Source organism: Hemibagrus wyckioides, linkage group LG20 (genome assembly GCF_019097595.1).
Source record: "Hemibagrus wyckioides isolate EC202008001 linkage group LG20, SWU_Hwy_1.0, whole genome shotgun sequence".
Classification (NCBI taxonomy): Eukaryota; Metazoa; Chordata; class Actinopteri; order Siluriformes; family Bagridae; genus Hemibagrus; species Hemibagrus wyckioides.
The window spans coordinates 19735408-19758179 of NC_080729.1; the positions used below are offsets into that span (position 1 = coordinate 19735408).

The window sequence follows — 22772 nt, forward strand, 5'->3', positions numbered from 1 at the left end:
TCTCTTTCCCACTCTCTCCATTACTCTGGACTGTTGACCCCAAGAACTTAAACTCCTGTACCTTCTTCACCTCTTCCCCCTGTAATGTTAAGTCACTTTCTTGGATGATTTATAAAAAGAAAAAAAGATGGAACAAGCCACAGAAATGTCCTTGAAACATTTATTTAATTCCTATGAGTTTGTATGATCTTGGATTTTTATTATTGTCTCAATTGTAATAAATTAAGTTGTAATTATTTAAAAAAAATTCTTGAAATGAAATAAAAGATAAATTAAATATTTTAACTATATAAATATAAAAATATAATTTACCTAGAGCTTTAAATGGAAAATTCTGTAACGTTTAAATAGTAAAAAAAAATATATTCATAAACATTTATATTACATACTTTATTGTTTATTAATTAAAAAAAAAATATATATATATATATATATATATATATTATCTATTTATTGAAATGGCAGTTTATTAAATTTATTTTTTTAATATTTATTTTACTATATTTCTATTTTTATTTACGGTATTATTGGCTTTTTTTATTATTATTACTGTCGTCTTCCCTCAGCAGTCAAGTCCCGCCTACACTACTCTGATTGGCTAAGTCATACCTCTTTTATTCACCGACACGCTTGTGATTGGACGGTTTGCTAGGCATTCACGTTTCTGTGGTGACATTTATAACGACGCGCCAACGTTCGCGCGTTTTTTTTATCGACCAATCCGCATTCAGTCGTTTTCCATCAGCCAATCAGAGGCGGCGACAGTGAGTGGCGTCTTGTTTGGATGCTGCTACCAAGGGAAGCTCGGATAACATGGCCGGTTAAAGCCACATTATCGGTAAAAGGTTTTATTTCAGTTTGGTAATCTGGGAAATGTTTATTAATTTAGTGAGTAGATGCTGCGTGAAGTGTTTATAGAAGTAGTTTTAGTAGCAGGAAAGCAGAAAAAAGTGAAAATGGAACTTAGCTAACTAGCTAGCAACTGACAACCTGTTGATTGTTTACATGTCTCGTGACGTAGGATTTGAGTTCGAAATATAAATGTAAATATGATTGAGGTTATTTATCCTTTTATTTAAAACTTAATTCAATTCAGCGAAAAATATTCTATTGTCCACGCGTACTGTGTTGTTTTATTGTTACAGAAGTAATTTAGAAAAGCGCAGAAACAGTAGCTGGATTAAATAATCCGATTTTTTTCGTTTGTCATGTAAACTGAAGTGAACTGGATTCTTCTGCTCATCACTCGGCTATGAGAGGTCCTGATGCATAACTCAGACCGAGAGCTGGTAGAAGATGTGCTGTCTTTGAGGAATCAGCTGAGAAGAACCGAGAGGAACCTACAGGCTCTAGGAGAACAGTTGAGGTAAGAAGAAGTGATTCACGAGGAGTCAGGTTCACTGATTCACAAGGAGTCACTTTCTGTAGTGAATCATATTCATCTTCTAGACACCGGGCACGTTTTTGCTTTTAATTAGGTCCATAATTACATTCAGCTTGTTTAGAAAACAAGAGAGAGGGAGGGGGAGAAAGGGGGAGAGAGAGAGAGAGAGAGAGAGCTGGAGGGGGAGAGAGAAAGGGAGGGGGGGATGCAGTGCATGTTCATTGCATCATATTGGTGAGAAATCCGGTGTAGACATGGACACAAATGCTGGACCCAAGGTTCCAGAATGTGTTCAGCACAGCCGTTCTGAATCATTTTTATTTTATTTTTTTTTAGCCAGTCAGAAAATGACAGCACCGACAGTATTAAAACCGGTACCGAATTGGACGCTTTCCCAGATCACATCACCTACGACGATCTTCACGAGCCTGGTGCTGTGAAAGCATCATCATACCCAGGAGGAGTGGCGAGATCCAGCACTCCGAAGCCAGCAGAGCAGAAAACTTGTGCAAGATCTGATCACAGCACTGACAATCGAGTGAGTCTGAGTTTGGTGTCTGTGTGTGTGTGTTTTTAGATGTTACACTTTAAAATGTGTGTTTTTCTGCAGCCCCGATCAGACAGAGACATGGAGAACGAGGCGGCTCAGCTCAGGAGGAAGCTCAGCTCTGTGAGGGAGGAGAACTCGTCTTTGGTGCTGGAGAACAGGCAGCTGATCAGCGACCTGGAGGCGGCACAGCTGGAGATTGCCAGCTCCAAGACTAAGGTACTTTCTACACACTGGACGAACATGACGCACATGATGCATCACAAGCTATAAATTTTAGCTGAAAAAATCTCCAAAATGTTTTAATGCTATTTTCTCCCTTTAAAAATTAAAAATTTAAAAATCTTTGAAACATCAAGGTTGAGGCATTTTATATCCCAATAATAAGGATAAGAATATTCAGTCCAAGTTAGACAATGCTCTTGAAATGTTTTCTTTAATACACCAAACAGGCATAACATTATGACCTAATATTGTGTCAGTCCCCATTTTGCTGCAAACACAGCCCTGACCCGTCCTGCACTGTGTATTCTGACACCTTTCTATCAGAGCCAGCATTAACCTCTTCAGCAGTTTGAGCAACAGTAGCTCGTCTGTTGGATCGGATCACACGGGCCAGCCTTCTCTCCCCACGTTCATCAGTGAGCCGTGGCCGCCCAGCAAGTCAAAATGTTGACTTGCTGCCTAATATATCCCACCCACTAACAGGTGCCATGATGAGATCATCAGTCTTATTCACTTCACCTGGCACCCCGTCATAATGTTATGCCTGATCTGTGTATACTGTCATTGTACATGTTTAAACATGGATCTACCTGATTTTTGTCCCACAGATGCGTGTTCTAGGTTCCACCATAGGTGCAAAGACCTCCAGTGTGTCCTTCATGAAAGAGCGAATCCTGGACCTGGAGGCACAGCTGGAAGCTCAAGCCAAAGCTTTACAGTAACTCTACTGCTCTTCCTCAAATTTCAGAATGGGTGGAATAAATGACCGGTTGTGTGTAACTGTTTAAATGTGTGTTGTAGGGAAGCGGACCTGAAGCGTGCTGCGAGCGAGCAGACTGCGCTGCAGTGTAACAGGGTGGTGGAGAAACACCGTGAAGAGGTGAATGCTATGAAATCGGAGCTGTATGAGAAAACTCGGCAGTGGAAGAGGTGAGGGATGAGAGGATGAATGTCTACATGTGTCGTAAATTTACATTAAAATAAGAATGACAGGGTTTTTTTGTTTTTTCTTTTAAAGGACGGAGCAGCAAAGGAACCAAGCACTGCGAAATGCAGAGAAACTCACACTGGCTTTCAGAGACTACAAAGAAGATGTTGCTGAAAAATTAAAGAAGGTAGAGAACAATCCTCAAACTAAGATATTACCTCCAAAATATTGCGTTTTTCCCCATCTCCGATCTCTCTCCTGGGTGCAGGTGATGGAGAATGAGGGCAAATTGAAGGCGAGTTTAATCGAGTGTGACCGAGAAAGAGAGGAGCTGGAGAAAAGATGTACAGACCTGGAGAGAGAGAGGGAAAGGACGAGCCACAGCCTGAGGTACGTAACATCTCCTGTGAGTATGGATGTAAATGACGGTTCTAAACTTTATTTAGAAATGCTTTAGAAGCACTATTCTTTCTCAGCAAGGAGCTGAAGGAGGCGCGAGTCCATACCGAGGCTCTCTCCGCTGACCGTCAGGAGCTGCAGGCCCGAGTCCAGCAAGCGTCGGAGCAGCTGGATCGACTGCAGAGGGAGCTGAAGCAGAAGGAGACACAGCTGGAGGAGGTGGAAAGACTCAGGAGGGAGAGGGAGGACCTGCGACTCCTCACGGCCTGTCAGGAGCAGAGGCTGACTCAGACTCATGGGGATATGGAGCAGGCCAGGGCAGAGCTGACCAGTCTGGAGAAGGTTCTGGACATGTTGCATCTCAGAGAGGTGTGTAGGTGTAAGTGTATACGATTATACATGAAGTCTGGCCTTAAGTAGTCTAGTACACTTGTTTGAAAGTATATAATAATAATATCTTATCTAACACACCGGCCATACCCTTTCGCTGAGTGTAACACACAGGCCACGCCCCTTCATTGAGACTAACACACTGGCTAAGCCCTTTCTCTGAGATTAACACACAGACCACACCCCTTTACTGAGACTAAGACACAGGCCACACCAATTCACAGAGTCTAATGCACAGGCCACGCCCCTTCACTGAGACTTACACACAGATCATGTCCCTTCATTGTGATAAACACATGGCCACGCCCTTTCGTTGAGACAAACACATGGCCACGCCCTTTCGTTGAGACTAACACACAGGCCATCATTGAGAAAGACTAAAAGGCCATGCTTCCTGCGTAGAGACTAAAATAGCTCATGCCTCCTTCGAAGGATGACGAAGCTCTGCCTCTATTAATGAGACGGACAGAGGCCACATCCTCTTCAAGGAGAGCGACTCTGATGTCTCACCACCTTCACTGGGGCTGTCACAGAGACCACGCCTCCTTCACTCACGAATTCTGACACAGAGGCCACACCTGGTCTTATGTTTAAAGGCTTATTGTTGCTTTTCCTATAACCGGCTGTTTTCAGAATCGTGACGGATCATTGTGTGTGAATCCGTGTCTTTTACCCTCGCTGACTTTGACCTCAGTCACTGAGAATCTCCACCACAGGCCAGGTGAGTCTGAAAATATGTGTTATAGGTTCAGGCAATTTCCAAATATACCATACTCTAGTGATTATCTGAGGATTTCTGGGTGCTGTAGCAAGATAGAAGTCTTAAACAGAAGACTGTCTATCAAATGAGCTTGTTTGTATGTTATGCCACGCCCACTCATCCCTGTGGTCTCGTTTTATGTGCTGAAGGTGAGCGGTATCAGAAGCTGCTGGCGGCGCTGCAGAGCATGGAGAAGGAGAAGACGAGGCAGGCGAGCGCCGCACAGAACCTGCAGGAGAGACTGAGCCAAGCCCAGGAGGAGATCTCATCCCTCCAGACCTCCATCACACAGAGAGCATCTCACTACCAACAGCTTCACAACCAGCTGCTGGATAAAGCCGCTCAGGCCACCACGATGGAGAAAGAGGTGAAAAACATCCTCCTGCTGTCTGCCTGCCTAATATCCGAACTCTATGCATCAGTGTGTTAAATATCGATACTGAAATGACGTGTGATCTGTGTCCTGATCTGTTTCTGTGCAGCTGAGGAGGAAGAGCTCGCGTCTAGCCCTGGTGGAGAAACAGCTGCAGGAGAAAAGTGCTGCCTACTCACAGGCTGCTATTAAAACCAGCCAGCTGGAACAGGAGATAATGGTAACACACACACACACACTTATCATATTATCATGATGTAGTTTTTAATGTTTTTGCTGTCAAGCAAACAAAAAGTTTTGTAAAAGGATATAAAGACATTTTAAATGGCATTAACAGAAACGAAGTAGTGTTTAAGATAAATACTAGTATCATTTATTTTTTGTAACAATATCAGGAGCGTCGAAAATTAAAAATGCAAATAGTCTGCAGAAAATAATAAAAACACTAAATAACAAATATATTTAAAAAAAAAAAAAAAAAAAAAAAAAAAAAAAAATTACACTATATTGCCAAAAGTTTTGGGACACCCCTCCAAATCATTTAATTGTTTTTCAGGGGTTGGGCTCGGCCCCTTAGTTCCAATGAAAGGAACTCTTAATGCTTCAGCTTCATACCAAGACATTTAGGACAATTTCATGCTCTTTGTGGGAACAGTTTGGGGATGACCCCTTCCTGTTCCAACATGACTGCACACCAGTGACCAAAGCAATGTCCATAAAGACATGGATGAGTGAGTTTGGTGTGGAGGAACTTGACTGTCCTGCACAGAGTCCTGACCTCAACCCCATAGAACACCTTTGGGATGAATTAGAGCGGAGACTGTGAGCCAGACCTTCTCGTCCAACATCAGTGCCTGACCTCACAAATGCGCTTCTAGAGGAACGGTCAAAAATTCCCATAAACACACTTCTAAACCTTGTGGAAAGCCTTCCCAGAAGAGTTAACGAAACGAAAAACGAAACAGCCTTTATTTGTCACATATACATTACAGCACAGTGAAATTCTTTCTTCGCATATCCCATCCTTGGAGGTTGGGGTCAGAGCGCAGGGTCAGCCATGATACGGTGCCCCTGGAGCAGAGAGGGTTAAGGGCCTTGCTCAAGGGCCCAACAGTGGCAACAGTTGAACAGTTGAAGCTGTTATAGCTGCAAAGGGCGGGACAACTCTATATTACATTCATGTGTAGGTAAAAGCAGACGTCCTTGCTCGCAGTCTCCACTCTAATTCATCCCAAAGTACAAAATGTCTTGGTATGCAGCTGAAGCATTAAGAGTTCCTTTCACTGGAACTAAGGGGCTGAGCCCAAACCCTGAAAAACAACTCCCTGAACTCAATGATTTGGAGGGGTGTCCCAAAAGTTTTAGCTGTATCTGTCTGTGTGTGTGTATGTATGTGTATATATATATATATATATATATATATATATACATATATATACATACACACACACACACACACACACACACACATATATAATGTGTTTGTCATTCTCTGAAGGAAAAGGACAGCAGCATCCATCATTATCAATCGCTCCTAAAGAAAAGACAGAGAGAATATCAGCAGGCTCTGGAGACCTCCAAAATGTCCGAAACCCACAGATGCAGGGAACTGGAGGACCGGATGGAGGTGGTAAGTGTGTAAGTTTGTGTGTGTGTGTAGAAGAGATTATAGTGTTTTGTTTTTTTTGTTTTTTTTTTGATGAACATGATGAATATTTGTGTGTGTAGTTGCAGTTGTCTCTGGCTCAGAGTCAGGCTGAAGTATCAGAGTTAAAGCAGACCATGTCTGATCTCCAGTCCGAGAAACAGGAAGTAGAACATCAGGCCGGTTTACTGCAGGAGTCTGTGGAACTGCTTGAACAGGTCAGCTTCCTGAAACCATCAGCATTCAGGTAACAACAAATCATAAACAAATGATAAATAAATGGATTATTTACAGGAAATGGAGATGAAGGAGAAGCTTAGGGAAGAAGCAGCACGCACGTTTGAAGAGCAAGCTTTAGAGACTGCTTCTAAGGTGAGTGTGTGTGTGTGTGTTGTACAACGATCAGGCATAACATTCTGACCACTGGGAGGTGAAGTGAATAAGACTGATGATCTCCTCATCATGGCACCTGTTAGTGGGTGGGATATATTAGGCTGAACATTTTATCCTCAAAGTTGATGTTAGAAGCAGGAAAAATGGACAAGTGTAAGGATTTGAGCGAGTTTGACCAAAAGGGCCGAATTGTGATGGCTAGACCACTGGATCAGAGCATCTCCAAAACTGCAGCTCTTGTGGGGTGTTCCTGGTCTGCAGTGGTCAGTATCTATCTAAATCCTGTAACTTGCGAGGTGGAGCCCATGGAGGCCAACTTACAGGACTTAAAGGATCTGCTACTAACATCTTAGTGCCAGATACCACAGCACACCTTCAGGGATCTAGTAGAGTCCATGCCTCGACGGGTCAGGGCTTTTTTGGCAGCAAAAAGGGGGCCCAACACTATATTAGGCAGGTGGTCATAATGTTATGCCTGGTCTGTGTGTGTTTAAAACTGTGATTGGACAGTCTGCAAGGAAGTCAGCTTCAGAATTCAGACATAAAGAAATAAAAACTAAACGTTTGTCTGCTGCATGCAGATGAAGTCGATGGAGTCCGAGCTGTCGTGCTGTAAGGAGGAGCTGAGCGATGGCCTGCGGCAGATCGAGAAGGTCAAGCAACAGTACGAAAAGCAGCTGGAGCTGAAGAACTCAGAGGTCTGCCCTCTTAATGTTACACCATAATGTAGCTTCATGTGTAATATGGGATAATAAGACATAAAATCCCTAAAATGGATAATCTCATGCTGTGTGTGCTTCTACTGTGTGTTTATAATGTGTGTGTGTGTGTGTGTGTGTGTGTGTTAGTTGTCAGTTCTACAGGAGGCACTGAGGAGCAGAGCGCTGGCCTGTGAGAGCTCCAGTGAGGAGAACCTGCAGCTCCAGCGCTCCATACAGAGACAGCACACCATGTTGCAGGAGAGCACCAGCCGCATCGCACAGCTCGAGGACAGCCAGAGTCAACTGCACAGCCAGGTACGTATCTCCGTCTCAGAATAGCGTGAGCAGAAAATGACACTATAATCACAAAACCAATGTAATTTACCTACAGTGTGGCTCCGTCATGTGCCCAGAGCAGCCTTTCATACCAAGATAACAAGCTCTATATTCTTCAGCTCTGTCTGGTACCATAACCTAATTTCCGGTCTCTGGCCTTTTCTGTTAAAGAAATCGTTTGTTAGTGCTCTGGGGTTTTCCTGTGGGGTTTGTTATCCTATTTCTGCATGTTTTCCTGTGTAGCCTGTTGGCTGTGTTGGTAACTGTAGTTTGTGTAGTTCACATGGTTCTATTGAAGGCATTGTTCTAGTTCACTCACAGCTTTGGGCTGTTTATCACACGCATTTCATGATGGTTTCACTTTAAATCCACTGTCTGTGTCAATGTGGCTTTTACACCCATCAGCCATAACATTATGATATTTGCCCAAACAGCCCTGACCCGTCCTGCACTGTGTATTCTTACCCCTTTCTATCAGAACCAGCATTAACTTCTTCAGCAGTTTGAGCAACAGTAGCTCGTCTGTTGGATCGGATCACATGGGCCAGCCTTCACTCCCCACCTCCTTCAATGAGCCTTGACCGTCCATGAGCCTGTCTCCGGTTGACCACTGTTCCTTTCTTGGACCACTTTTAATAGATACTGACCGCTGCAGACCGGGAACACCCCACAAGAGCTGCAGTCTTGGAGATGCTCTGATCCAGTGGTCTATCTGCCATCACAATTTGGCCCTTTTGGTCAAATTCGCTCAAATCCTTACGCTTGTCCATTTTTCCTGCTTATAACATCAACTTTGAAGACAAAATGTTGACTTGCTGTCTAATATATCCCACCCACTAACAGGTGCCATGATGAGGCTAATTCACTTCACCGGACACCCGGTCATAATGTTATGCCTGATCGGTGTATATATATTAACCAGTGTTTTTGATGTAAAAACCCTGCAAGATCATGTCTGTCATTTGCTACGTTAGCCATACCGTTGTTGTTCCTCAAGATGCATGACCTGAAATACACCATTCTAGTTCTATTTTAACACAGAACAGCATTTTTATCAGAAGTCGAAGGAACACTGCGCTACTGAACAACATCTAAAAAGACAACAATGAATACATTGTGAGATGTTTACTAAATAACTTAAAAGAAATGCTTGTTCCTCTGGGACTTCCTTCTAGACCGAGTACACAACTGCAGTGTGTCGAAGGATTACAAATGAATTTTCTGAGAGAAGTAAACTTTGTAGGTCAGAATGTGACCCACGGATCTAAGATGGTGCTCGCTTAAGCCTTAATTAAACTCATATGGGGTTTCTTTAAAATGCCCACCATGATATTTCCACCATACTGTAACACTACACTGAAATACAATACTCTGACAGAGTTTCTGTTCTCCAGGTTTCTCAACTGGAGCAGGAGCTGGAGAGAGAGCGCAGCACCTCATTAAACCAGCTCAGGAGGAAGCAGGTGGAGGTGGAGGAGGTCAGGCAGGAGGTGCAGAAGAAGGAGAAGCAGGCTGCTGAACTATCTGCTTCCATAACGTGTGTAGTTTACTCCTTTTCACTCATCCAGGTTATCTTGAAGGTCTTGCTCCATTGGTTCTGTTTAATGGACCTCAACTGTATCACACCAGTTTACGTAACTGGAACTCATGTCACTCTTATATGATGTGCTGGGTGTCACTCCATAGATATACACTATATGGCCAGAAGTATGTGCACCCTGATGTTTATAAACTTGGAGATTAAAAAAAAGACTTACAATTCCATAATATACCGTCACCTGATTACTGCATTTAGTTATTTATTAGTTTATAATTCAAACATTGGCAAAAACAACAAGTCACCATTAAGATAAAAAATATTGCCAAAAGTTTTGGGACGTCTGCCTTTACATGCCCATGAATGTAATATGGAGTTGTCCCGCCCTTTGCAGCTATAACAGCTTCAACTCTTCTGGGAAGGCTTTCCATAAGATTTAGGAGTGTGTTTATGGGAATTTTTAACCGTTCCTCTAGAAGAGCATTTGTGTGGTCAGGCACTGATGTTGGATGAGAAGGTCTGGATCACAGTCTCCACTCTAATTCATCCCAAAGGTGTTCTATGGGGTTGAGGTCATCCCCAAACTGTTCCCACAAAGAGCATGAAATTGTCCAAAATGTCTTGATATGAAGCTGAAGCATTAAGAGTTCTTTTCACTGGAACTAAGGGGCCGAGCCCAACCCCTGAAAAACAACACCTGAACTCAATGATCTGGAGGGGTGTCCCAAAACTTTTGGCAATATAATGTATTTATTTATTAGTTTATAATTGTAAATATGAACAGTTAAACATTGGCAAAAACAAGACAGCATTTTCTTTATCTTTTTTATTTGTATTATTTGGAAATATATTTACACCACATGCAAACACATTCATTTAATTTCTTTTACTAAGCAGAGAAGTTTTATGATGTCTTTCACAAACATCTTCCTTGTGATGTGACGACCATGATGTTCTCAAGGAACCCACAAAACATCTCTGTGTACCCAGTATTTAAATTCCAGGCCGTCGTACAGCCTCCGGCGGTGTTTGTGCCGTCCTCAGAGTGTCCCAGAGTCTCATGACTGAGGCGAGACTCGCTCATGTTGTCTCCACAGCTCCGTATGTCTGTATAAATATCCAGCCCTTCCTTCCTTCTTCTCCTGAAGTTCTTTCTGCTCGCTAACGATAGATCTCTCGAAGACTTTTGTTCAGTCAGGTTGCTGAAGATTCTTGTTATGAAGAGGTTTGATAAGGAACGTTCGTCACCTATTAAATCTGTGTGTTTTTTGTTTACAGGCAGCTGAGCTCTGAGATGAACGCCTGCAGAGTGGAGCTCACAGACATGGAGAAGGAGCTGCTGCAGCTGAGGAGGGACAGCAGCGCTAAAGCCTCACAGCTGAGCCAGATGGAGGAGACGCTGCAGGAGACCAGGGGCATGCTGGATAAGAAGAGTGAAATGGGTACCTTAATAATCTCAGTGATGTAGTCAGTTTTTTACACCACAGAGCCGTGTAATCTGATTGTTGTGTGTTGCCCAGTGCTGGACCTGGAGGAGAAGCTCCACCGGAGTGAGATGGACAGGTGGAATTCTCTACAGCGGGCTCAGCTCCTAGAGGAGCAGTTAAACACGGTGCAAGGCGAGCTAGCCGACACACTTGGCCACCTGGAGGAGCTGAGGGACGTCCTGCAGAGGACTCAGCTCACCGCCGACCAGCAGCAGGCCATGATCCACCATCTCACCGCAGAGCTCAGGTGAGGCTCCTCCCCTCTGTCGATACGCTATCGGTCGAGGAGAACACCAGCTGATGTGATCTGAGAGAGCGTGTAGGTGTGGCCGTGTCTTCTAGCGCTTCAGCTCCGACTCGGGTCAAGCATCAATGTCCATCACTGTCCTTTTAATAAGAAGTCTGTGATTTATTTTACACGATGTGTTCTATGCAAATATTTTTCTATATATATTTGAAACATGCAAACATACCTAAGCACCAACACTTTCTGTCCTCATCCTTACATACCCAGCTCTTATTATTTTATTTATTTATTTATTTTTGATAAATCTGTGTTACCAAACCTGCATTTGCATACTGTAATCTGATGTAATCTGGCTCTGGTATTGTTATGACACAGTAACGCTTTCCTGCAGCATCGTTAAGACTAAAGCAGGACCGTTTACTGAAAGCAAAATTCACAGATGAGATTTTCAACCTTAAAGTACAGTTTATAAAGTTTGATAAAGTTTTAAAGAACCCTTACCTTTAAGAAAAGGCAATGAAGCGTGACAGAAGTTGGCTTTTATGACCTGAATTTCTGGAATTTTCTCGTAAAATCTTTGTTCAGCTTATATAGGATATATAAGAAACATTCACTGTGAAACCTCAACCTTTCTTTTTTATTTATTTATTTATTTTTTGAGATGTGAACCATCTCATGGACCCTGGTAATACACTCACTTGTGTTTTAACAAGCTGCAGATTCGTCACGAGGGGGTGCTTCTGAGACTGGAGTCGATCTTTTTACATATCCAAGACTTTAAAGAACCCGTTAAAGCATCCACCCACAGACCACACCAAGCACAGCAGGTTTCCTTAGTAGACTTGCAGGAGGTGTTTTTGTAGCCTTCAAAATAGAGGCTAAAGTCTTCCTTCATACCTGTAATACACTTTAAATACACAGTACATGATTATTATAACATGTACAGATACAAACTGATCTCATGTCCCACGAAAACACAATCCCGTCATTCACTTGAGGTCAAAATGCCAGCTTATGGCAGCTTTATAGGAAAAAATGTGTCCTGTTTGTTATCTTTTCCACTCATGGCTCAGAGAAACAAGGATTAGCGGTGAAAATTCCGTTTCTGATCTCATCCATAAAGCTTCTAGTCTTTTTGTCAGCTTTGAGCCTGCATCCTTGAAGAATTTTATTTAATATATCATTACACCATGTGTCGTTCTGACAGAAATGATTCAGCTATCATTGATCCTGTGTTAAATAAATAAATAAATAAATAAATAAATATGCCACACAATTATGTGACTCAAATACATTTTAAACTCATCAGTACTATAAAGCTGTTTTAGATATTTACTCTAAATTGTATATATTTTTTTCTTTTGCATAAATCATTCAAAAATAAATAAATTAATTAATAAATATTATATATCTGCTTCTTACACACACAGTGAGTTTAACATCACCATTTTTTACACATTGTGTGTACATGGAGCATCAGCCACACCTCTATCTATTTCTGTGCGGTGAAAACAGTGCAGAACATCATAATGCACAAGATCTCTGGTGTTTGTTTATTTCAGACATTTTAAATGATGTACAGAAAAAAAGCAGGAAAGGTATGAAGCGTGATAATGCACGGATGCTTAGAGATGTGAAGGTTAAGTAGACGGTGTAAATGAGAATAAAGAAACTGCTGTGTCCTGCAAGTACACGATGGATTTCTGCTTAAGTGTGTGTGTGTGTGTGTGTGTGTGTTGAGACAGGGAGAGCCAGCGCGAGCTGGAGGAGAGGAATCATGAGGTGTTGGACATGGACACTGCACTGAAGGAGAGACAGGGGGAACTGCAGCAGAGAGCAGAGCTGGTAACACACACAAACACACACACACACAGACAGGAGCAGACATCACAAATTAAATTCACATGAATACTATTTTACGCCTTTACAGTGGCTCTCCCTTCTCATTAAAGCTGCGGTATGTAACATTTTTGCTCAAATTATTACTTAGGCAGTTTAGAAAACTACTTAAAGTCAAAAATATAAAGTCTCACTGGGTTTACATGCTAACTGATGATCAGGTAATCTTACTTAGATCTTAGATTAAAGGCATTGGATCGGATTTTACAGATTAAGACACTGCCACATGCAATTTGCACAAATACCGTAAAAAATACTGCATAAATACACCGATCAGCCATAACATTATGACCACCTGCCTAATATTGTCGGTCCCCTTCCTTTTGCTGCCAAAACAGCCCTGACCCGTAGAGGCATGACCTCCACTAAATCCCTGAAGGTGTGCTGTAGTATCTGACACCAAGATGTTAGCAGCAGATCCTTTAAGTCCTCCAAGTTGTGAGGTGGGGCCTCCATGGATGGGACTTGTTTGTCCAGGACATCCCACAGATGCTGGATTGGATTGAAATCTGTGGAATTTGGAGGCCAAATCAACACCTCAAACTGGTTGTTGTGGTCATCAAACCATTCCTGAACCATTCCTGCTTTGTGGCATGGCGCATTATTCTGCTGAACGAGGCCACAGCCATCAGGGACTAGAGTTTCCATGAAAGGGTGTAGATGGTCTGGAGCAATGCTTAGGTAGGAGGTACGTGTCAAGGTAACGTCCACATGGATGGCAGGACCACTTTTGATAGATACTGACCACTGCAGACCAGGAACATCCCACAAGAGCTGCAGTTTTGGAGATGCTCTGATCCAGTGGTCTAGCCATCACAATTTGGCCCTTTTGGTGAAACACTCAAATCCTTACACTTGTCCATTTTTCCTGCTTCTAACATTAACTTTGAGGACAAAATGTTGACTTGCTGCCTAATATATCCCACCCACTAACAGGTGCCATGATGAGGAGATCATCAGTCTTATTCACGGCACCTGGCACCCGGTCATAATGTTATGCCTGATGTGTGTATTTACAAAACAGATGGCTCAATGCTGGCATTAAAATGTTAGAATGTCTTCACATTTTCAAGGTTTATTGGCTCGTTGCTAGGCAACCATTGACTTGTGACATGAATTTATTTTAGACACTGATATGCATCTTAATGTGTTGGATAAATTATTGCCCACATTATTTTTTTTGTTTTTCATGTGCTTGCAGTAACACGTTTTGACCAGAGGGGGCTCTAAAAATCGGTTAAAATTTTATAGGACAGCTGTAATAAACAAATAAAGAAAAATAATGGGTTAAAGATGCATTAATGTTAGACGTTGAGAGGCGGAGCAAGACATTTAAAGGATTCATATTAAAATGAATTTTTTCTTTGCTTAACATCCAGTAGATGACGCTAACAGAAGTAATTTGGAGGTCGTTATTCCTTATCAGTACTTTTATGTTGTGTATGCATGGATAAAATGTCAGTGAAAAGACATTTCTGTGTGCGCAGCTTGGACAACTGGACGTGGTCATCAAGGATCATAAGCTAGAGATGGAGAGGAAGGTGGAGCATCTGCAGGAGGTGCTGGAGAAGACTGAGAGAAAGCTTCGAGAGAGAGATAAACAGGTACAGAGCTCCTTGCACTCTGTAAATGATGTTTAAAAACCCCACATGACCCAGTTATCTGAGGACAGAGGGTGCATCTCTGACTCTGTGGCTTTGTGCATAGGTGGGGTTTTTGACTGAGAGGCTGGATTTGGTCAAATCCCAGCTCCAGGGGAAGGAGGATCTGGAAAAGGTGAAAAACAGAATCCTTAAAAAATTCTTTATACCGATCGGTTAGAAGAGGAGGTGTTGATTTAATTCCTTATAACAGCAGCTCAGTACCGTTTCCATAGTAACAACTCGTTCACAGGGACAGGGAGTCATTTCTTATGGTGAGATTTAATGTAAGGAGATGAATATTTGGTGTTTATGGAAGGAGTCTCCACTTCAACACCATAACATCTTATTATTGGGATTTATTATCTGTACAACTCGATGACACCTCTAACTCCTGTGTGTGTGTGTGTGTGTGTGTGTGTGTATCAGAGTGCAGTGGAGCTTGGTCAGCAGCTGCGTGTGTGTCGCGAGCAGCTCCAGAAGAGCGCGCAGGATCTGCAGGAAGCTCACTCTCGCTGTGACGCTCTGACCGGCCAGCTGGACGACGTCGCACAGCAGCAGAGACGCAAGGTAACTGTATTGTAGAGATCAATTGATGAGTTTCATGATACAATTTCCTGATCAAAAACATGGCGATGAACAGAAAGCGGGGGAGGAAAATTTATTCTGGAGTTCTTGTGCAGAAGTGTAAATGTAGCACAAATGTTTTTTATTTTTATTAGTATTCAGAAAGATTCAGCAGTTATAGTCTACGATTAGCCATTACACCATGACATCATAACACCTGTGTCCCTCTAGACCTTTGGCCAGGGTTAATGAGTAACTGTGTGTAAGTGTACAGAGCACAAACGTTAAATCTGACCCACACAGTCGTAAAGCCATGAGTTCTCACCCTCATGAACTAGAACTGTTCCTAGAACTGTGGTACAGGAACTGAAATCAGGTTTGGTTCCTCTACTGCAGACAAGATGAGGAGGATCTGAGAAACTTCCTTACACATTATACACGCAGTCTGTCTTTATCGCGCTCTCTCTCTCTCTCTCTGTACATCTCCGTCATCCTTTATTTACTCTCTACATTTTTACTTCTCTCTCTCTCTCTCTCTCTCTCTCTCTATACATCTCCGTCATCCTTTATTTACTCTCTACATTTTTACTTCTCTCTCTCTGTACATCTCCGTCATCCTTTATTTACTCTCTACATTTTTACTTCTCTCTCTCTGTACATCTCCGTCATCCTTTATTTACTCTCTACATTTTTACTTCTCTCTCTCTGTACATCTCCGTCATCCTTTATTTACTCTCTACATTTTTACTTCTCTCTCTCTCTCTCTCTCTCTCTCTCTATACATCTCCGTCATCCTTTATTTACTCTCTACATTTTTACTTCTCTCTCTCTGTACATCTCCGTCATCCTTTATTTACTCTCTACATTTTTACTTCTCTCTCTCTCTCTCTCTCTCTCTCTATACATCTCCGTCATCCTTTCTTTACTCTCTACATTTTTACTTCTCTCTCTCTCTCTGCTTACACTCTCTGTACTTCTCTACCCTTTCTCGTGATTTGCCTTTCTTTATTCTTTCGTTTCGCTCTTTTTACACTTTCTCTTCTCACTTTCTTTCTACTTTGGGTTTTGCTTCTTTCTTTCTTTAATTTGTTCTTTCTTCACACTCTCCCTTTCTGCTTCCTTTTTTGTCTCAAGGAAGTTCTCTTGTTTTGTTATGCATTAAAGTTAAATGGCTGTCTTGCTTTATGGGCAGTGCATTAGTGATCTAGAATGTGTATGTGCGTACATGTGTGTGCGCGTGCATGTGTGTGTGTAGGAGACTGACTTGCAGCAGCTGCAGGAGCAGTTTCGTGTGGTGGAGGCTCTGCGGCTGCAGGGTGAGGCTCAGCTGCAGGCCACGGTCACTGAACTACAGCGTGAGCTGGAACAGCAACGAGAAGAGCACAACAGAGAGGTACACACACACACACACACACACACACACAGCTGCAGTAACACACGCAACCTAGTTCTCTAAGGGAAACCGAAATGAATGGATGGGTTTGGGGATGGGTTTGGGGATGTGTTTCATTCTGCACTGGAGCTATGTGACTAATGTGAATAATCAGACTCTTCTCCATCAGCTTCCAGACATCCTTTACCTCCATCTTGTGCCTAAACATGCTAAATAAGTCTGTATGTGAGGAAGAAACACACTCCATTTCATGCTGCAGTAGAGAATCAGTCACCATAGGATTATTTTCCTCTAACAGCACATCCAAATGTGTGTCACGCCTATCTGTTGATTTGTTAATTTATTTTGCAAAACCCTGAAGGTGTCGGCTCTGCAGCAGACGCGCGGTCAGCTCCTGAAGGTGTCTGAGCAGATCTCCGTCAGCCTCCGTAGCTCTCAGGAGCAGCTGGACGAAGCTAGAGCCGACGCTGCTGAGCTCCGAGCGCGGCTCCGGTCCACACAGCAGCTCCTGCAGCACTCCGACGAAACACTGCTCATCAAGGTCAGAGGTCAAGATGTGTGAAACCACACCGTTAGACATCTTTGTATGAAAAACAAAAGCCCCCAGATGTTTTACGTTTAATCTTGCTGGTTGTAGAACGGCAGCCATTTTAAAATTACCGTACACATTATGCTTGGTATGTTTGTCATGTTTGATCTGGAGCGTCTGTAGTCATATTCTGGCCATAGATTAACACACACACACAATGTACAAGTGAAGCTAACAATATAAAGTGAAGCTAAATATCTTCAGTTATCATTTGTAGCTTCTCATTCTGAAGACTGGGTCAAATGTTTTGAAACGGTGGCCATTTTGTAAAAGAGCCAGAGTTCATAAGCAGAGGCTTTTTATTTTTCGTTCCTGTTCTAACACGAGGGTTTTTTAGTCTTCCACGTCGTTACGGATCAGTCGAGGCTGAAGAGGCTTAATCAGCTCTGCAGACTTCCTGAGGAGAATCTCAAGCTTTTTTGTTGTTAAACCCTGTGCATGAGTATCAGAAACAGGAAACTTGTAATAATAGTAAGAGCAGATCGTTGTTGATTCTTTTCCTTGTTCCTTATGTGCTGCGGCGTTTTAGATCAGAGCAAACACACACATACAGTCCAGATCACTGAAAATGTACACTCTGTGTGTGTGTGTGTGTGTGTGTGTGTGTGTGTGTGTGTGTGCTAATAATAGCAGTTTGGGACCTGCCCAATGTTCTCCAGTCTCTTCTAAACCTCAGGAGTATCAGGTGATCGCCTGGCCACGCCCCCTTTCTCCTTCAGACATTTTGTTTTTCCTTCAAATATTGACGCGCCACACAGGGGAGCTCTGTTTACCTGTCACTCCAGGGTGTGTCCACAAGGCGTTAACAAATATTTTCTCTTTTTTTTTTTTTTTTTTTTTTTTTGCAAATATTTCCAGGCAATCAGGCTCCTTTGTTCAAGCCTTCTCAAGGTTACACCCTCAGAGCCTGTTCTACTCGCCGGCTCAGGGTTGTGCCATGTCGGAGCCTCATTAAACGAATCGTTGTTCGACTCGGACACAGAAACGCCAACGAGAACGCTGGAAAGCATTTCAAGATGTTTTGGTCATGTGAGGAGTCTTCAAAGAGCAAGTTCAAACACACAAATGAAGCTTTGTGCTTAGTTTTTTCCACCATGACTGAACACATGTGGGTGTAGAACATCACCCTGCCATGTTGGGCTGAGAGCTTTGGCTCAAGTTCTAGAAAGTTCATTTTTCAATTTTCCTTTTCCTGAGGGTTGCCGTGGAGAAAGTCTGCCCTCCATTCATGTCCATCCTGAACATTCCCATATCAATATCTCCACCAGGGTTTTTGTCTATTAGGTGTTTCTGCTGCAGCTCCTGCAGGAACTGGTCATGGTGCAGCTTCTCTGACCACAACAGAAGCTCCACCAGGGTTTTCATCCACTGGGTGTTTGCTTCTGCAAGAACTGGTCATGGTGCAGATTTTCTGACCACAACAGAAGGTCTACCAGGGTTTTAGTCTACTAGGTGTTCTCTGTTGCAGCTCCTGGAGGAGCCATTCATGATGCAGCTTCTCTGACCACAACAGAAGCTCTGTGGGTTGCCAGTTATTCAGAAGTGAAAAAGATAATGATTGCACCCATTACTCAGCGGAATTTTGCAGAAGTCTTGGTGCATTTCCTCAGCACATTTCTTCTTACACCCCATCCATCACCAGAAACCGCTCAGCAGATGTTTGTTTTTAGCACAGCTGTGACTCTGATTTGGTCAGTGTCCGCTGTAGATTCGTTTGGGGTTTATGCCACATTCAGGAGTGGGGAGTTTCTCAGACATTGTCTCGTTGAGCAGAAATGGTAGACGAGGCTTGAGGACACTTTCATGACTTTCCCTGTTGGAATTCCACCTATTATTGAGGTTTTTTTTTCCCTCATTAAGCTCTTAAATCTCACGGCTGGCTCCAGTCCACCAATAAGAAACCTCTAGTTGACAGTTGATGATGGACTCCAGCAGGTTCCCCACCCTGATGCTTCAGGAACTTGTGTGCTTTGTTGTTTTTCCTGCTCTAATTAATGGGCTGATGAACAAGTTGCTGTTTCCTGATTTGTGTCTCGCAAATCCTTAAAAGTCATTTTAATTACCTCTGCAAGATCTTTAAATCGAGTAGCTTGTCAGGATTTGTTTTTAACGTTAACAAGTCTCAAATTTTCTGTCATTTCTTATGTTACTTTCAGGTGAATTATATTTTGTTCAAAGCAGCAAACTGAAGTTTATAAATTAATAAATGTTCCTCAGACGTTTATTTATTACTTTGTGTTGGTGCCACACCTATGATGAGGCCACGCCCCCTCAGTCGAAAGTGCCACATTGTCATGTACCACACACTCCCTCGGTCCGTGAGCGACTGCCACCCTTACTGCATTTACTTTTTTTATTTAGTTATTATTATTAATTGTTTTTAAGAACATGAACACTCCGTTTCTTTGTGGTGAAGCTCGACGCATGAGATGATGTGGGTGTGTTAGAGAGTGGAGAAGATTCTAGGTCAGTAGATGGAAGGTAGCACCACCATGTCTAGGACTTCCTCCTTCACTAATTAATTAAATCCATTTCCCTAATTAAATCCATGACTGTTTATTTGTTTATGGAAATAAATTGTTTATTGTGTGAAATGTATGAAAGAGCACACCTGATTCATAATTTTTGCCTTTAATATGTATAGAACGTTGTCTAATCACAAAACCCTCTTCTTCTCCGTTCCAGGAATCGGAGATCGCACGTCTCCAAGCGAAGATCTCCAGCCTTGAGAGAGCCTCCACACTCAGCTCCACGCTCAGCCATCACGATTCTAGCACTTTCCATCCCCTCTCTCCTCCTCTCAAAGCCCCACTGCCTAGCCTCCCGCCTTCCCTCAACGACCCCCTCGCACGCTCCAGAATCTCCTCCACCTCCTGGCCGGAAGCCTCCTCAGATGATTCACTGGAGCTCTCGGAGAGCCTGAAGGCCAGCGTGAAGGCGGAGCTGAAGCCTCCCAGTTCCCCACGCAGCAGCCAGCAGGGCCCGAACCACACCGAGCTCTCCTCCGGCTCGGACATGACCTTCAACCCACTCACCTACATGCTGGATGACGAGGAACCAGAGGAACTGGAGATGGACTCTCTGTCTGGCATGCTGAGGTTTGTTAATCAGACTCTGGCCCTGCAGGAGAAGCATTCTGACTCACTCATCCAGGCGAATACACACTCGAATGTGAGCCTGAACAGGAAAGAAGAGATCTCTTAATGCAGACGTTTCTCAGTGGCTTTATAATCAGACGGCCGGGATTACGCAGAGTCTGGTGGTTTCCTTAGAAGGTCAAAGGACCTGCTTTAGTTTTGCTTTTAAAGAAGCGCTTTAAAGGGAACGAGCAAAGAGTTTAGTCTTCTGCAGAAATCTGGTTGTGTTTCCTGTCTATCTGATGCCCTGGTTTCCTCTCACTGGACTTCTTCATGCATTAAAAACAATCCTGATCACTTGAAGTTTGAGTTTTTTTTATATTAAAGTCGGTGTTTTACTGACTTTTTTTAAATGCTCCTTTTTATACACCCTCAATAAATAAATCTATTTTATCATTTCTGGTTGCTTTTTTATTCGAGTTCATTTACTTCCTCCGCTATTTATTTTGTTCAGTGTTAGACCACAGGAAGTGCTGAAGATCGTATCAGTAAACCTCAGAGGCATCACGTGACTGTTGATTGATTATTTTCTTAACATATCATGTTCCAGAGGGTTTATAGAGCGAGTAACGGAGGTAACAAGCTAGCAAAAGACTTGAATAGACAGATGACGCTTCTCTCAGGGCCTCAAACGAGTGTGTAATATTCACTCCCAATGCTTAAAGCTCACAAATTCCACTCCAGAGTCATCTTCGCTTAACAAAACATCTCAAAATCCAAGTTTCTGAATCAGTCTGCTCTCGCTGTACAGATCAGATCATTTTCACGCTAGCTTCAGTGCATGACATCACGCCCAGTCTCCACGGAAGCTCATCATTTTCCTCAGAACAGATTATAAACAATGGCCTCGATGAGCTCTCGGTAAACTCACTGCGATGAGAGGCGACCGCATCAGAAGCAAAACTCTAGCATGTGGGAATTTATTATCACAAACATTATTACAGAAATAAATAAAATAAAAGAATGCTGTTCACCTCAGAACTTTATATTATTCATCAGGGCAAGGTGGCATTCTGAGCTTGGGCATTTTTGAGTTTTATTTAATTAAAGATTTATTTTATTTTGTTTTGTTTTATTTTATTTCCTTTTTTATTATTTTTTATTTATTTTCATTTTACCTCAGACCAGAAAATATCAGATTTTCTAGACCTTTAATTCCTTCCCTATTAATTCAAATGTAAATTTTATTTGTCACTGCTTTTCAACTGTCTGACTTAAAAAGTGGAATAAAATTAAATATATATTTTTATATTAATATTTAAATAATTTTACATATAAATGAATTTGATATATATATATATATATATATATATATATATATATATATATATATATATATATATATATATATATATATATATATATATACACACTATATTGCCAAAAGTATTCATTCACCTGCTTTGACTCGCATATGAACTTAAGTGACATCCCATTCCTAATCCATAGGGTTCAATATGACGTCGGTCCACCCTTTGCAGCTATAACAGCTTCAACTCTTCTGGGAAGGCTGTCCACAAGGTTTAGGAGTGTGTTTATGGGAATTTTTGACCATTCTTCCAGAAGCGCATTTGTGAGGTCACACACTGATGTTGGACGAGAAGGCCTGGCTCTCAGTCTCCGCTCTAATTCATCCCAAAGGTGTTCTATCGGGTTGAGGTCAGGACTCTGTGCAGGCCAGTCAAGTTCATCCACACCAGACTCTGTCCTCCATGACTTTATGGACCTTGCTTTGGTCACTGGTGCACAGTCATGTTGGAAGAGGAAGGGGCCAGCTCCAAACTGTTCCCACAAAGTTGGGAGCATGGAATTGTCCAAAATGTCTTGGTATGCTGAAGCATTCAGAGTTCCTTTCACTGGAACTAAGGGGCCAAGCCCAGCTCCTGAAAAACAACCCCACACCATAATCCCCCCCTCCACCAAACTTTACACTTGGCACAATGCAGTCAGACAAGTACCGTTCTCCTGGCAACCGCCAAACCCAGACTCGTCCATCAGATTGCCAGATGGAGAAGCGTGATTCGTCACTCCAGAGAACGCGTCTCCACTGCTCTAGAGTCCAGTGGCGGCGTGCTTTACACCACTGCATCCGACGCTTTGCATTGCACTTGGTGATGTATGGCTTGGATGCAGCTGCTCGGCCATGGAAACCCATTCCATGAAGCTCTCTGCGCACTGTTCTTGAGCTAATCTGA

General features: G+C 42.6%; 1 protein-coding gene across 2 annotated transcripts; it reads left to right on the forward strand.

The window, feature by feature from the left end:
- The first annotated feature begins 749 nt into the window (after positions 1-749).
- ccdc18 (coiled-coil domain containing 18) lies at positions 750-20975 on the forward strand. 2 transcript variants are annotated; one of them, XM_058418991.1, is made up of 27 exons: positions 750-838; positions 1222-1366; positions 1721-1922; positions 1995-2150; positions 2765-2874; positions 2958-3086; positions 3175-3271; positions 3353-3474; positions 3561-3852; positions 4507-4594; positions 4783-5000; positions 5116-5226; positions 6505-6636; positions 6735-6869; positions 6946-7023; positions 7626-7742; positions 7893-8060; positions 9476-9618; positions 10897-11060; positions 11139-11352; positions 13098-13197; positions 14739-14855; positions 14959-15027; positions 15321-15461; positions 16714-16851; positions 17213-17392; positions 20126-20975. In XM_058418991.1, exons 2-27 carry the CDS (start codon positions 1266-1268, stop codon positions 20642-20644), a joined length of 4041 nt encoding a protein of 1346 aa, XP_058274974.1. In that variant the 5' UTR covers positions 750-838; positions 1222-1265; the 3' UTR covers positions 20645-20975. The 2 variants fall into 2 exon arrangements, with proteins under 2 accessions (XP_058274974.1, XP_058274975.1); XM_058418992.1 differs by lacking the exon at positions 750-838 and having other exon boundaries at positions 1229-1366; positions 1725-1922.
- Positions 20976-22772: the final 1797 nt, after the last annotated feature.

Excerpts from the sequence above, each read along its gene's own strand:
- ccdc18 (XM_058418991.1), top strand. The coding sequence starts at position 1,266 with ATGCATAACTCAGACCGAGAGCTGGTAGAAGATGTGCTGTCTTTGAGG. Across the intron at positions 1,923-1,994 it reads ATCACAGCACTGACAATCGA|CCCCGATCAGACAGAGACAT; the intron begins GTGAGTCTGAGT and ends GTTTTTCTGCAG. Across the intron at positions 2,151-2,764 it reads TTGCCAGCTCCAAGACTAAG|ATGCGTGTTCTAGGTTCCAC; the intron begins GTACTTTCTACA and ends TTTGTCCCACAG.